The 14,634-nt window shown below is 38.2% G+C and overlaps 1 protein-coding gene across 7 annotated transcripts in view; it reads left to right on the forward strand.

Moving 5' to 3' along the window:
• Pde4b (phosphodiesterase 4B) overlaps window positions 1-14,634 on the forward strand; it is a 513,928-nt gene that overhangs the window by 488,828 nt on the left and 10,466 nt on the right. For 6 of the 7 annotated variants that reach the window (XM_021731099.3, XM_021731098.3, XM_040288798.2 and 3 more), the window contains 3 exons: window positions 6,814-6,907; window positions 12,310-12,488; window positions 14,255-14,353. In XM_021731099.3, the coding sequence (XP_021586774.2) occupies window positions 6,814-6,907; window positions 12,310-12,488; window positions 14,255-14,353 (372 nt within the window). Of the gene's footprint in view, window positions 1-5,695; window positions 6,190-6,813; window positions 6,908-12,309; window positions 12,489-14,254; window positions 14,354-14,634 lie in introns of those variants that run through there. The other variant, XM_021731100.3, reaches the window with a different exon arrangement.

The raw sequence follows: 14,634 nt of genomic DNA on the forward strand, positions 1-14,634 counted from the left end.
TATGGGATATTTGAACATGTAATATCTGAAACATTTTTCTATTTCCAAAATTATTATGTGAATTTCGAATTTAACTGGGCATCCTGAATTTTTATTTGCTAAATCTAGAAACCCTTTCACATATGTGAAAGCATAAATATACTTATATATAAAATATTACAAATATATACAGTTTATAAATATTATATCTAGTATAAAAATGCTATGACTATATCGGTCTTTAGGCATAAATAGTTATAGTGTCGTTTGTCTATTTAATCTCATTACTACAGCGACTTTCAAAGTTAAGGGAATGTTGGGTCGTGAGAAATTCCTATAAACATCCTAATGGGAATTACTGTGGGTCTAGGAAGGGTCATTTTTTAGCATTCTAATAATATGTGTCATATCTTCTCTTGTAAAGATTTCAGAATTCTTAAAAAAAAAAAAAATGGCTAGCAGCAAAGGGAAGGTGGAAGAAATGCCTAAGGATTTTAAGGGCTGTTCGCCACTGAATCTCAACTTGGAGAGGAGTTATATTCAAATTCCTTTGAATTTTTCAGTTTTCTGTGTGAGAGCACTTGTGGGTTGTTCCTACTTCACCCTTTGTCACTTGAGCAAATATTGGTCCTCTAACCAACAAATGGAATTGATTGTTTTCGCTTCATCATAAATGCCAATATTTTGTTGCAGATTTATGGTAGAGATATTCATGGTTGTTTTTCATTAAATATTACTACATAACCGCACAGTTTAGCAGAGCAATCCTTCGATTCTAATGTGTTTAGGAGAGTTCCTCTGACATGGTGCAGGGATAGTGAGCACCACACACATCTCCAGGTCGCAGGGCCGTGCTTTGCTAGGATGGTCCTGGAACTATAGCCTCTAGCTCCCTACATATTAGAAGACAATGGTAGCTCCATTATTCCTTCTTTTCTCTCGTCACCATCTCACCCAATTCCATTTTACTTGCCTCTCAAGTAAGATAAATCTGCTATTAAAGAAAAGGATCACTGGGTTTCAAATGAATGGTAAAGTTCACAGGGAAAGATAGGAGAGAAGAGATGAGATGCTCATCATCAGATACTCTGAAATGTCGAGAATTGTGGAAATTGTGAGTTTTATAAAGGGCTTTACAGAAAGTCCACTATACCCTTGTTCCGTTTCTTGTATTTTTCTTTTAGAGCCAGATTTTTCAAAGGAAAGTGTAGATGCTAAAGAATGCACGTTCCTTTTTTTTTTTTTTTTTGGATTTTCATCTCTTCCTACGGAAGAAGCAATATTTTTAAAAATCAAAAGGGACCTTAAAAATTAGCCATTTTTACAACTAAGGAATAAAAGCCCCCAGAAGTCCATTCTTCATGGACAAGATTACACATTTGCTTAATGCAAGAGAAAACAGAGACAAGTTCTGCAATCACAGCTCACTAAAACCATGCCACCAGCTTTGACCTCCTTCTGCCGCCACTAGCATTCTGTAATTTCAGGAGGAATTTTCAGCCACTTTGCTTTCCTGATGCCCAGGAATTCTTACAAAGTTATGACTAACAAAGTATAAAATATGAGTCAAAAATTAGTCCCTAATAAAGTCATTGTGACTTTAATGACTTCGGCAGTTGTTTTCATACAGCAAAAACAGGAAGATCCCACACAATAAGGCGCCTGTCTCACAGCTGGGCTCATGTGTAGACGGCCACCCACAGGAGTTAACTACTGGGGCTGTCTTCCTCTCTTTGGCACCTCTTTTTTCCTTCCTGACAATTTTCCTCTTACTGACTTCATCAGGAGGTTATCAATGAGAAGAAAGTACCTGCCTTGTCTAGTCTTTCACAGGCTGAAGGGTATTTTTTTTTAATCACTTAGGATTTACCCCTAACAAAGCTAGATTACTCTTAATAGCAGCTCTTCCACATTCTTGATATTAGTTCCCTGCAGTTATCTCTCTCCTGGATTGTTTTATTCTGAGAAACATAAAATCAACAAATTTTAGATTTATGGAGACTTTGAGACCATACCTGTCCACCTTTCCTGTGTGGTTAGTTTAACTAATAACTCAATATCGAGATAGTGTCTCATGTGCCTGTGGACCTTTGCATAAACCTTAAGTTAGTCCTTTGAAGTGTTCCATCACTTTAGAAGAAACTGGCTCAGAAGAAAACAACCTCCATATGTAATAATGAAACCAGAGAAAAAATTGAAGCCATGAAACAAAATTTCACTATCAAGTGTGGCTGAATTTTAGCTATTGCTATTTAGTGTCTTTTTAAAACAACTTCTATTATTGAAGGAAGCTTTATTTTAAAAAAAAAATCATAGCTGCTTTTACAGAGAAGGTATCCTTAGCAAACAATATTAAATTTTTATATAAAAATTAGTACCTTCTACCCTTTATAAAAAAATAACTAATTTCTTAGCAATGCTTACAATGTTAGGCATAAACTTTGGTAGGCACTGGAGGAATATGTCTTCTAAGGGTTCATTCACAAACTTTGCTTGTCTGTGTTGAAAAGGGGCTTTGGTCATTTACTCTGGGGACATTATTTCTAGGTAGGCTCTAGCAGGGGTTTTTTTGTGTGTGTGAAGGCAGATTCTTAAAGGAAAATAGGATCTGTGTACATATAGTGGAGACACATTTATCTTTGAAATAGTGTGCTCCTGTTTTATGGATTTCTTTACTGAATTTGATAGACTAAATAATGTTCAATCCCGTAATTCCTAGGGGCATGGTTTTACTCAGAAGCTATTTTACCTTCGTATTCAAAACACCTAACTTGATAGACAAGGAGACTCCAAGAGTCTTAGACTGGAAAATTCTGAGATATGATAAATAGCTCTCTTCCTTTGTTGGTGACTTATTCTTACAGAATGAAGCATTTCCCTTTTTTTTTTTTTTTTTTTTCCCTTCTTTGCTATTTTCTCGGTATTGTAGAGGGAGTTTTATTTTCTGGGAAGTATTGTTTGCTGGTAAGTAATGCATTCAAACTGTAGGAGGCTGCCACAAAATTTATCTGAGAATCATGAAAGCTCAGGGCCGAGAAACTGAGATCCTAAAATCATGCATCTTTCTCATTTCACATCTGAGAGGTGAAGTGGCTTTATGAGACCGGTAGTAAGAACTGAGAATGAAAGTCAAGGTTCGTTGACCGCATCATGGCCACCTCTCTAGCTCACCAGAAGCAACTCCAAATTGAGAGTCAGATTCTGAAAGCCTAAACAAACTGAGTTCCTCAAGTGTCTTCCCAGCTTTAACCTCATATATATGTCATATCCATTCCATTCCTTGATGTGTCTGGTCACACAGGCCAGAGCTAATCATACAAATTGGACTCTACCTCGATACCCTCTGTCCTTAAAGCCACGTTGGCCCCCCCTCCTTCCTTCATACACAGCCCAACATAAGTGTGGCACTTCATAAGTGTTTTTATGATGAGAGCAATGATTGCTTTGGTCACTTGTGGCTGGGCCCTCCCTTATGGAGGAGGAAAACCAACGGTTGTTGCTAAGCAACACTTAAAGGAGTGGGTTGGCTTCTGACACTGAGTGACCTCCTTTTGCGTACTTCATCACGTTGTGTTTTATGGTTGCTTAAAGATGACTTTGGTTTTTGATGGCATTGCCACACCCTTAGCAAGACTCATAGGAGAATTAATTGGAGTGTGGGAAGAAGGGAAGTAGTATTTGTTCACTACTTCCATGACTACAGGGACCCCTTCTAAGTATGCAAGAGAAGAGAGAAGCTGGAGATGAGAGTCACCTCCCTGTTTCCACATTGGGACTTATTGACAATATATCCCAACAGGGGCCCCCTATGGCAATGGGAAGTTACAAAAAAAAAAAAAAATGAGGAGAAAAATCTTGCCTCTTCTAACGTTTTATGATTTGTTTTCTACCTGCTCCTATCTCCCTGAGCTGAGGGGTCAATATAGCTAATAAAGAACAAGCCCCCTCTTCCAGACTGTTAACTGTTGTGGTTAACCAACACACCCTAATATTTCCCAGTATTTCTACTTAAATGAAAGCTGATTAAAAGCACGAAAAGAATTTTTGTTGGTTTGTTTGCTTTTTTTCACTGCTCTATCTCCACTGCTTTGGCCATTTTGAACATTCAATAAATATTTGTTAAATACTTGGTAAAATGGGATTATTGATTAGTGCAAGACAGATTGACTCCAACTATTTCAGAGATTCCAAAGAAATAAAATGGAGGATAATTGTTTGTTTCATTTGGCTAAGTCGGGTACAGAAAAAAAAAAATTAGGGAGGAAATCATCTGCCTCTAAGCTTTTTACAAGATATTTTTACAATGGTCTAAGTAAAGTTTGCTTCTTTGCTAAAATTGAGCAGATCAGTCAGAGCATATAAACCTGCTTTTTCTAGCTTCTAAGACTTCCACGTAGAAGTCTTAGAGGACAGAAGATGAGAGGCCATTGTGACAGACCAGTTGCATCTTTAAAAATAAGTAGCTTGGAATTTATGCAATTTACCTGCAGTTCAAAATTGCAGAATTTCAACAAGTAAAATACAGTGGCTGAGATGATTGATTCAGATGATGCCTGGTTACTGTTACTAACATATTTTCTCATGGGAAAACATATACATATGCAAGCAGGATTACCCAGAAAGAGGGCGATAGAGCCTCTCTGAGGACAATGCATAGTGCAGTAAGTCAGCAGGCAGCCCTACTGATTTGCATTGGCTTCACCTCAAAAGGCCAGGTCTCCTGGGCACAGGCAATGGCATGACCCCGGGCTTGGATGCCTGAAGTGAAGCTATTGTCGGAAGCAGGATGCTCATTTGGAAGGGGAATGCCTCTCAGGAAAGAGAGCCAATTGCAAGTTAAGGCTGTTGCCATGGCACTCGACTATTCCTTCAACAAGCTGTACAGAGCTCCTGGGAGTCTAGGGCAGGGTAACAGAGGGGAGGGAAGAGAGGAGCCGAGTGGGCCTGGGTGGGGAATCCCACTGCAGTCAGCTCTTCCACTTTTCCTCTTTCTTGTGCAATAATGATGACAAGGAGAAGGTGGGGTGGGGGGTGGCGGGCTGCAGGGGAGCCTACAGGAAAGGAATGACATTCTCAACATCTCCTAGCTTGTTAAAAGAAAAATTAGTTTAACTCCTAATTATTTCTAACATGAATTAGAGGATGTAACACTAAAGTACAAAACCAGCAAGTCACTCAACCCTGAATAGTTGTTCATGGTTCACTCAGCAAATATCTTGTATTTCCTAACACACTCTAAATCCTGGAGGGAAAGGTTAAATGAGTTTAATCCATTTGCTGAATGTGATCTACCATGCATATTAATGAACTGATAGAGTGCAGAAAATTGCAGGCTGCATAAGGAAGTACTTTTCAAAAAATAAATTAATTCCATTCCCATTCATTTTATTGTGAAAGAAGGCTAAATGCATCAGCACACTGTTGGTGGGCACATAACCCTACAAAAAGCTAGTTAAAAAAAAAAGAAAATCTTGTATACTGGAAGCATAGTCTGAAAACAACTACATTCCTGACGTTTTTCAATTAAAAAAAAAAACCCAGAAAGTGAATTAATCAAATGCACCATCGCTTTGAGACAATTAGAGTGTCTGAGCTTTGTGCGGAGGCTGCATTTTCAAAGGGCTGGTCTGCAATGGAAAGAGAGGGTTAAGGAATACCTAGTTGAAATGGGGGAGGGTGGGACTTCAAATTTACTTAAATATTCATGGGGCTTCCTCCATTTTAATCTTCTCCTTTTAAAAAGATGGCTGTGTTTCCCAGCCTGGAGAATTGCTGCCTCCTTGCAGAGTTCAGCAGAGTAGGACTAATCTAGGGTGGAAACCCCCCGCGGCCACCAGGACTCTTCATAATTGATAAGTGTTTCAAGCCAGCCAGCTGAATGCATTTGGACAGACTCTTGCTCCTCTGTACAATTCCTGATTTCATTACTCTCTTCTGCCAGGAAATAAGCAGGGAGCATAGGCTTCTAACAAGAACGGAGTGCCGTGATGGGCTTTGTTTGGATTAGGAAATGCCATAAATTTTGGAGGCTTTGTCTTTTCTAAGTTTTGATTATTTTACCACTGGATCTGCAGGGCTTTCCTGATCCTTTCGGGATTGCTCTCTCTCAGAACTGAATTCTTTCAAAGGGATTTGTGGATTGTATCAAGAAGAGCATTCAAAATGCCTGAGGCAAACTATTTGTTATCTGTATCTTGGGGTTATATCAAGGTGGGTTAATTCGATTGTGTTTTGTGTGTGATAGAATGTGAAACCTTTACATTTGTATGTTTTCTGTGAAGTGGAAAACATCCGTAATGATTTGTGTGTTCATTTAACCCACTGGCTTCTGATTGTGAAATTGTATTTAAATATACAGTAATGTATTTTAATCCTGTTCTTACCCAACTTAATATTTAAAGAATGCTTTTGTTTTCCTTTAAACTTTACATCTACTCTCCTTACGCTGAATAGGTTATCAACTCAATTATATTTTAGAGTTAATTGTCCACAAATGTATTTTTAAAAGCGATTTCATTTTTCAAGTAAAAAAAATTTTTTTGACCTCTATGGAATTTATTTTCCTGTGTTTGAATATTCAAAAAAAAATCAGTTGTTACTTCTAAAATATCTTAAGAAAACCTTCTTTCCTAAAGTGACGTTGGAATAATTTCAAATTAAGGGGATATTATGTTCTTTAGAATCGGTATCATTTATCTAACAGTATCTGCTAGTCCAGTTTCTTGGTGCTAGTCCAGTTTCTTGGTTCCTAGAAAGTAAAGTTAGAAACATTTAAAGTGATAATTTGCTCTTTCTTTAATGGTGGTTAATGCATTTTTTCTTCTTTACAAACAGTTCAAAAGAATGCTGAACCGGGAGCTGACACATCTCTCAGAGATGAGCCGATCAGGGAACCAGGTGTCTGAATACATTTCAAATACTTTCTTAGGTAAGATATTAAAAAGGAAAAAAGCTGTCTCATAACTGAACTTTTTCAAGATTAATTTCACAACCCATCAAGGATATTCCATGTGAATTTGGAATGGGGCTAAGTTATTTTAAAAAATCCATTTAAAATAAGAACTGAAGCCAATCTTTAAGGGAAAAAAAATTAAGCAGGAAAATGATGGGGGGAAATGAGTACAAATGCTTATTAAGTTAATAAATAGAAATGAATACAAATGCTATTAAAGACAGACGTTTATTATGGGCTGACTTATATGACTGTAGGTCCCTCTTATCTACCAGCCCAATTCCATCTCTGCCAAGATCTCTGAAGTAGCACAGAACATGCAATTCCCCAAACCCTAGTGACAACTCCATTAGCTCCTCTGACACAGTATTATTTCCATTCTTCCAATAATAACTGGGCTTTGAGAAAAAGGTGCTTTTTAAGGGATACGCTGGAAGACTAATTCCATAGTGAGTTTAGAGAACTAGCTTTGGAAGTAATTTGACTACTGCTTTGCTAAGTTATTTCTTAAAAATAAACAGTGGGAAAGAGGAGAATTTTCATATCTCTAAAAGATTTGATTCTTCTCTAAGCAGCATCATTGTCTGCTGATCCTTTACCTATCATTCTCCGTTGTTACATTAACACACGACACTGACCAAAAAGGTTTGCATGAATGACCCTCAATTACCATCATGCATCTTGTTTGATTATTAGGGATTTCTGATCTCAGGCTTAAAGGCAATTCTGTTGTAAAATGAACCTATTTTGACTTCTTTAATATGGCCTCGAGAATTGGCAAATCTGTATTTCAAAGTGAATGGGTAGCATTTAGATATTTATTCTGTTGACTTTCAATTAGTGTTGAGTTAGACTTGCTTATGAAATTCCATTTTCCAGGGAAATGACCCATTGTAACAGCTGACCATCACACTCTCCTTTTTGGAATAGTCACATATCATTAAATCAATGAGCATCTGCCTTGATGCCTATGGATGCACATATCTCTTTAGTTCTGTTAATGAAAAGATCAATCCTATTTCTTTAACACCAAAGCAGTTCCTGCTATCAGCAGCAGATCAATCAGCTTTCTCTTTGAGCAGCCTAGTACAAAGCTGGCACGTTACTGTGCAGCCAATGGTCTCTGAGCAGGATTAACAAGTGCCTTCTGTTTCTATATGTATCTGTAGCCCTTGGATTTTTTCAGCTGCATTTGCAGCAACCTCGTCAGAGAACAAAGAGGAAGAATTTTTTATACCTCCTATCTCCCAGAATTGTCTAGGATCTAATTGAAGAGGGAACATGACATATTGAGCCTTTTCTTTCCCCCGCTTTCTCCTGTATTCTTTTGAATACAGGAATCTTCCATTGACCATTTCATAAATCCTACTCTTTGGAACATTCAATTATTTTGCATAAGCTGGGTACTGTTTTAGTTACATTTTACAGGTTATTGACTACAGGAGAGAAGAATAAAATTAATTAAGTGCAATAACTTGTTTTAGTTAAATGTTAAAATGCAATGGCTTATATGTCTTTGCAGAAAAGATTCTCACTATTTTTTTTATTTGTTTTAATTAGTTACACATGACAGTACAATGACCTTGACCTATCATACATTTGAATCAGATGGGATATAATTTTTCATTTTTCTGAGTATACAGTTGCAGAATCACATTGGTCATGCAGTCACATATATACACACAGAAATAAGAGATTCTCACTATTAAAGATCCATGAAGTCTGAGCCCTTAATCCTTCAAAACAATCCTCTTCATTCCTAGTCTCTTGGAACATCCATTTACCAAGGATAGCAAGAAGGCCTGGGTATACTAATTAATCTCTTTTTAAATCATCATTGGCTATCAAGAGGGAAATTGCATAAGATATAAAGATAGGCCGGGCATGGTGGCACAAGACTTTCATCCCAGCAACTTGGAGGCTGAGGCAGGAGGATCCTAAATTCAAAGGCAGCCTCAGCAATTTAGGTAGGCCCTAAGCAACTCATCCCTAAATAAAGTAAAAAAAAGACTGGGGATGTGGCTCAGTGGTTAAGCACCCCTGGGTTCAATTCCTGATACCAAAAAAGAAAAAGAAAAAGAAAAAAAATATACAGATAAACTTTCAGTCTCAAAACTATATGTCAAGAACAGAGAGATGTCTACCTTTTTTTTTTTTTTTTCATATCAAGGATTGAACCTAGGGGCACTTAGCCCCTGAACCGTATCCCCATCCCTTATTAGTTTTTATTTTGAGACATGATTTCACTAAGTCACTTATAGGCACATCCCTTAAGGAACACCAATTTTTTGGCTTCTCATTATTCTGAAAATTAAACAATCAAGAACAAATTGTTGAGGAAAGTTATTAGAATCCCAATCCTTACATGCTCTTAGCATTAAGAGGATGGTGTACAGGAGAATATATGTGTGCTAAACCCCAATTAACAGACTAGACAGGTATATTGGAATTCTTGGGAAAATAAAGGAAGAAAAACTATATAAAACAAGATGCCTTGGTTGCTCCATCTGTAAAATGGGAGCACGGGGATAGATGACATTCCATATCCTTTCCGACTCAAACATTCTGTGATTCTCAAATGGACTAAATTTATCTGTTTTACTAAGACATGCTTGGCAACCTGGGTCCTCTGTGATAAAGCCTAGCCTTGCAATTTGACAGTCTTAAAAAATGAACAAACAAATAAAGCTTATTTCCAAACTGCCAGTGCAGAACCTAGAACTCTTAGTCATATCTTTTGAGCATGATAAGTGTTTCCAGGTGACCATGAAGCCTTCTTCATAGACTGCCATGTCTACAAAAGACCTTAATGTTCTCATGGTATAACTTCCTCATTTTATAAGAGAGAAAACTGAGGTCCAGAAGAATGACAGAAATCAACCTAGGTCACTTGGCTAATATGTTTCAGAGCCAGAACCAGCACCTAGATTTCTAGACCGAAATACCTACCACTCCTGATAGGAAGTCGGAACACAGAGAAGAAAATGACATGAGTAATATGCACATTGTTTGGGAAAAAAATGTCTTTAGGAAACAGAATTGTTGGACCTAAAAATGAAATGTTTATTAACAGTTTCTGATACTATAAAAGGCTTTGATCAGAGCATGGCAATCATCTCTGAGCAAAATGAGATGGTTTTAGCAATGTTAAACTTAAAAGCAATATCTCAATAAGCGTCATTTAGTGTTAAAATGCATCATCCTGGGAGGAGGGAATTCCCTTAATCTGGGGATCTGTGAAACTTGTGTGGTTTCCATCTAAAAAGATGGTGTCCTAATTACTAGTCCAGATATGTGTTGCAGCTCTTGTATGATGATGGGCTCCAGGTTGCTGGCACAAATAGAAATAGAAGAATATAATTTCATGGGAAAATAAAGCAGGATGTAGATGGAGAGAACATAAATAAAACAAGATTTTTCGATATTACATGACAATTTAATGTTTTTACAGACAAGAGAAAAAAAATATCTTTTTGAATTCCTTACTTACTGTCTTGAAGCTAGAACTTAGAATATTCCAGATGTAAAATGCTGCTGGGCTTCAGCAAGCAAAGTACCTCAGATTATGCCATTGAAAGAGATTGGATGATACCATTATTTTGTGTCTGTTTATGTTTGTTTTACAGTGGCCAACCATTTCCCCCACTCTATTCTGGACATTCTGTATATGTAAATTCACTGTGTTTTTTGTGCTTTTTTTTTTTTTTTTTGAGTCTGTGTCTCAGGCTGTTTTCATCCTATGCTGGCTAAGCATTTAACAGAGGAAATTCAGAACAGGGAAGCCTATCAGTTGTTCCAATGCTTGCACAGGGAAACTCCCATTAAAGTCGAATTGGCACTCTGTGAATAATGACCTTCTTCTTTATTGCAATGTTCCAGACACAGCAGTAGTTCAGCTCAATTACTCACTGTTGCAGGGACTCTTTAATTAAACAAAGGGGGAAAGCTGCTAGTCCCACTAGAGATGGTTATTACATCTGCAGAGGTATAGGGGAATTTCACAGCCTCTTAACCAGATGTGAAAAAATGGTTGCCAGGAAAGGCAGGGGTTATTGTGGCATTTCATTTTAGAAAAAGTTGTGATTATTAGGCATAAAGTGACAGGAAGAAATATTATTATTCAAAAATAATGTATGGTTTCTATGCCAGAGATTGCATGGCAGGAAAAAGATTTTTAACAGGAACCTCAAGACCTGGGTTCTATGCTCTTAAATAGTTTTATCTGGAACAACGTAATTGCAGAATAAAAAAAAATTGTTAAATAAATTGTTCTTTGAGCTTGGTCAAGTTGCTGACTTCATCTGAAAAATAAGAGTGTGTGATTGTCATCGGTTCTTAGATTTGGTTTTGTTTATCCAAGTCATAGGGGAATCTTTAAAAAAATACTGTTTCAATAGAGCTGGGTGGGGCCCGTCAATCTGTATATTTTGAAAGTTTCCTGGGTGCTTCTGATTCTGGATTAAGTTGGAAACCCCTGAACTAATTGAGATGACTAAAATTATTCCCTAAGTAAAAGCTATAGTTTAAAGAGCTTGGATCCCCTACAGACCACATCAGGGTGTGCTGGGAATAGAGAATACCCTGTTCCGGCCCTGTCGCCAGGTGGCAAGGTGAAGGTGAAGCTGGTACTGTCTCACTTTGCTTTGATGAAGTGTCAGCCGGGCCTGTGAGCAGGCAGAGGTCCCTGGGGAAAGCATATGACTGTGCTGTCATCTCTAAGAGTCTAAACGCAGATAGTGTGGATGCCAGCATGCCATCTGGAAGCATGTCATTTTCAAATGGAGAAGCTGTCTTTGTACTAATTTTCACTGTAACAAGCAGAGATAAATGTCCGCCACTTCTGAAAGCTGCATTAACTCTTTCTCGGCCACAGGGTGTCATTTAGTTCAATGAAGTAGTGGTTAAGCAATTTAATCAATTATTGTTTCTGTGCCCTCACAGCCATCTCTGTGGCCTGAAAGAGTTAAGACATGTTTTTTTCTTTTTTCCAGAAGTACTCAGGATACATCTACTATGAAATAGAATAGTTGATGGCTGAAATTTTTAATAGCATAAAATAAAGAACTTTTAGAGCAGCTAGACACTTTTTTTTTTTTCAAATGCTGTGACCTCATTGTAACAAAAAAATTTTAAATGAGAACAGAAGAACAGAAGATTATGCTTGGGTTCTTTCCCTGTTTCTTCTTGGACAAGTTCGTTCCTCTGGGTCTCAGTTCACCTAGCATAAAATGGAGCAACAGACCATATTTTATCCAGTGAGAACATGCTATGAGAGTTCTTTATTGGAGTCAGAATCCATTACCCACAGTTAGCGTTATTTTGAATATCTCTGGGCCTACTCATTGGAACTTAAAAACATATTTCTTTGTCTGTTGTAGACAAGCAGAATGATGTGGAGATCCCGTCTCCCACCCAGAAAGACAGAGAGAAGAAAAAGAAGCAGCAGCTCATGACACAGATAAGCGGAGTGAAGAAACTGATGCACAGTTCAAGCTTAAACAATACGAGCATCTCCCGCTTTGGAGTCAACACCGAGAATGAAGATCACTTGGCCAAGGTGCGCATGAGCTGGGATTGTGTGCGTGTGGCTCTTAACTTTACAGCACACAGGGGCCCCCCGTCATCATTTAGAAAATAGTAGGAATCACTTCTACTTTGTTAAACTTTATGATAATGAAACTTATGTCCTACATGACATTTATTTTTAATTTTTTTAATTTTTTTGGCTACACTGGGAATTGAACCTAGGAGTGTTTTACCATTGAGGTACATCCCCAGCCTTGTATCTTTTATTTTGAGACAGGTCTCACTATGGAACCCAGGTGGCCTAGAACTTGAAATCCTGCCTCAGCCTTCTGAGTAGCTGGGATAATAGACAGGTGCCACTGTGCCTGGTCTTTTGTGTTCTCTTTTGTCTATGCTGGGGCACCTGGTTGAAGATCCTTATTCCATACCAAATTTTTGTGTTTTTTTTTTTTTCCCTCTTTTATCCTGAATTGAATTTAGTAGTGGATAGTTCCTTATGAGTGGAGCATCCTTCTGAAGAATACAGGGAAAGTCCAAGGGAAAGCCAGTGAGCAGGTCTGAATTATCCCAGAGGATATTTTGGGAACTCTATGCTAGGGGCCGGGAGAAAATCTGCACTGATTGACAGGGCCAGAGGAGAAATGAGGAGACAGGGACAGCACTGGCTCCTTTTCCCAAACCCTCACACTGGAAGAAGGCACAGAAAAAATTCATATATCTTTGAGGAGGCAACACAAAATGACTGCTGAGGTCACGTAGCCTGGTGAGAGTGTGAAAGGAGCTCACTCTCGGGAAATGATCATTCAGCGAGACTTGCTGAAAGCTGTCATTAGAGTAAGATTGATTAAACATGGGGCCAAGCCTGTGGGCAGTTATTAAGTATGGAATAAGTTGTTCCTTAAATCAGATAATCTTGGAATAATCCCACAACACAGATCTGGATGTTGCTTCCTCCAGGTCTATCTGTGGCCTCGGAGCCCTGGAATAAAATTCAAGAACAGCATTCTTTCTGACCTTTTGCATTAAATTGGGGCCTATTTCTGCACATTCTGACAGCTGAGTCTCCCTGACCTGAATTCAGTGATAATAACCAAAGGGTAGAGAAGTTTCCCTGGTGCCGTTTTCTAGTTGTTACTGATGGACCAGTGAGAAGCAAGGGGAGAATCAGAGAAATGGGACCAGAGTGATCTCTATTCACTTGCAGCTATCTTTAAAAGCAACAATGGCTGAGGAGTGACGCATGGCAGAGTTGGTCAGCAACAAAATTATTACAAATGAAGACACACTGTTTCTTTTCTAAAAAAAAAAAAAATATGCACAAACTTGTCATTATGATAAGGACACCCAGCCTCCTGAGCCATTCCACTCTCAGATTTTCATGCAGCTAGAGCACACTACATAAATGCTCTGAGGACTTAGGTACCCAATGTCCAAGAAAACAATTTTTTAAAAATCTTTAGTTGTATATGGACACAATACCTTTATTTTATTCATTTATGTTTATGTGGTGCCGAGGATCAAACCCAGTGCCTCACCTGTGCTAGGCAAGTGCTCTACCCCTGAGCTATAACACCAGCCCCCCAAAAAATAAAACTTAAAAATATTTTTTAAAATATTTAAAGCTGGGCATGGTGACTCACTCCTGTAGTTCCAGCTGCGTGGGAGGCTGAGGCAGGAGGATTACTTGAGCTCACGAGTTTTGAGACCAGTGTTGCCAACACAGCAAGACCCCTTCATCTCTAAAAGAAAATATTAAAAATTATCCTTATTCCTAAATTTCTCTAATTTGAATTACAGGAGCTTGAAGACCTGAATAAATGGGGCCTTAATATCTTTAATGTGGCTGGATACTCTCACAATCGGCCCCTAACGTGCATCATGTATGCCATATTTCAGGTGAGTAAACAGGAATGAATGTTGGTTATCCAATTGAATATCTGTTTGTGATATATTTATTCTATCACAGTTTATTTTCGTAATTTGAATTCCTCGTGTGTGTGTGTGTGTGTGTGTGTGTGTGTGTGTGTGTGTGTGTGTGTGGTGCTGGGGACTGAACCTTGAACCCAGGGCTTGGTGCATGTGAGGCAGGTGCTATACCACTGAGCTCCATCCCCAGCCCCACCTTCCTCCATTTTTGGACATCTGCTTATTCATATTCTAAACCATTTTACCACATA

Source organism: Ictidomys tridecemlineatus, chromosome 11 (assembly GCF_052094955.1).
Source record: "Ictidomys tridecemlineatus isolate mIctTri1 chromosome 11, mIctTri1.hap1, whole genome shotgun sequence".
Taxonomy (NCBI): Eukaryota; Metazoa; Chordata; class Mammalia; order Rodentia; family Sciuridae; genus Ictidomys; species Ictidomys tridecemlineatus.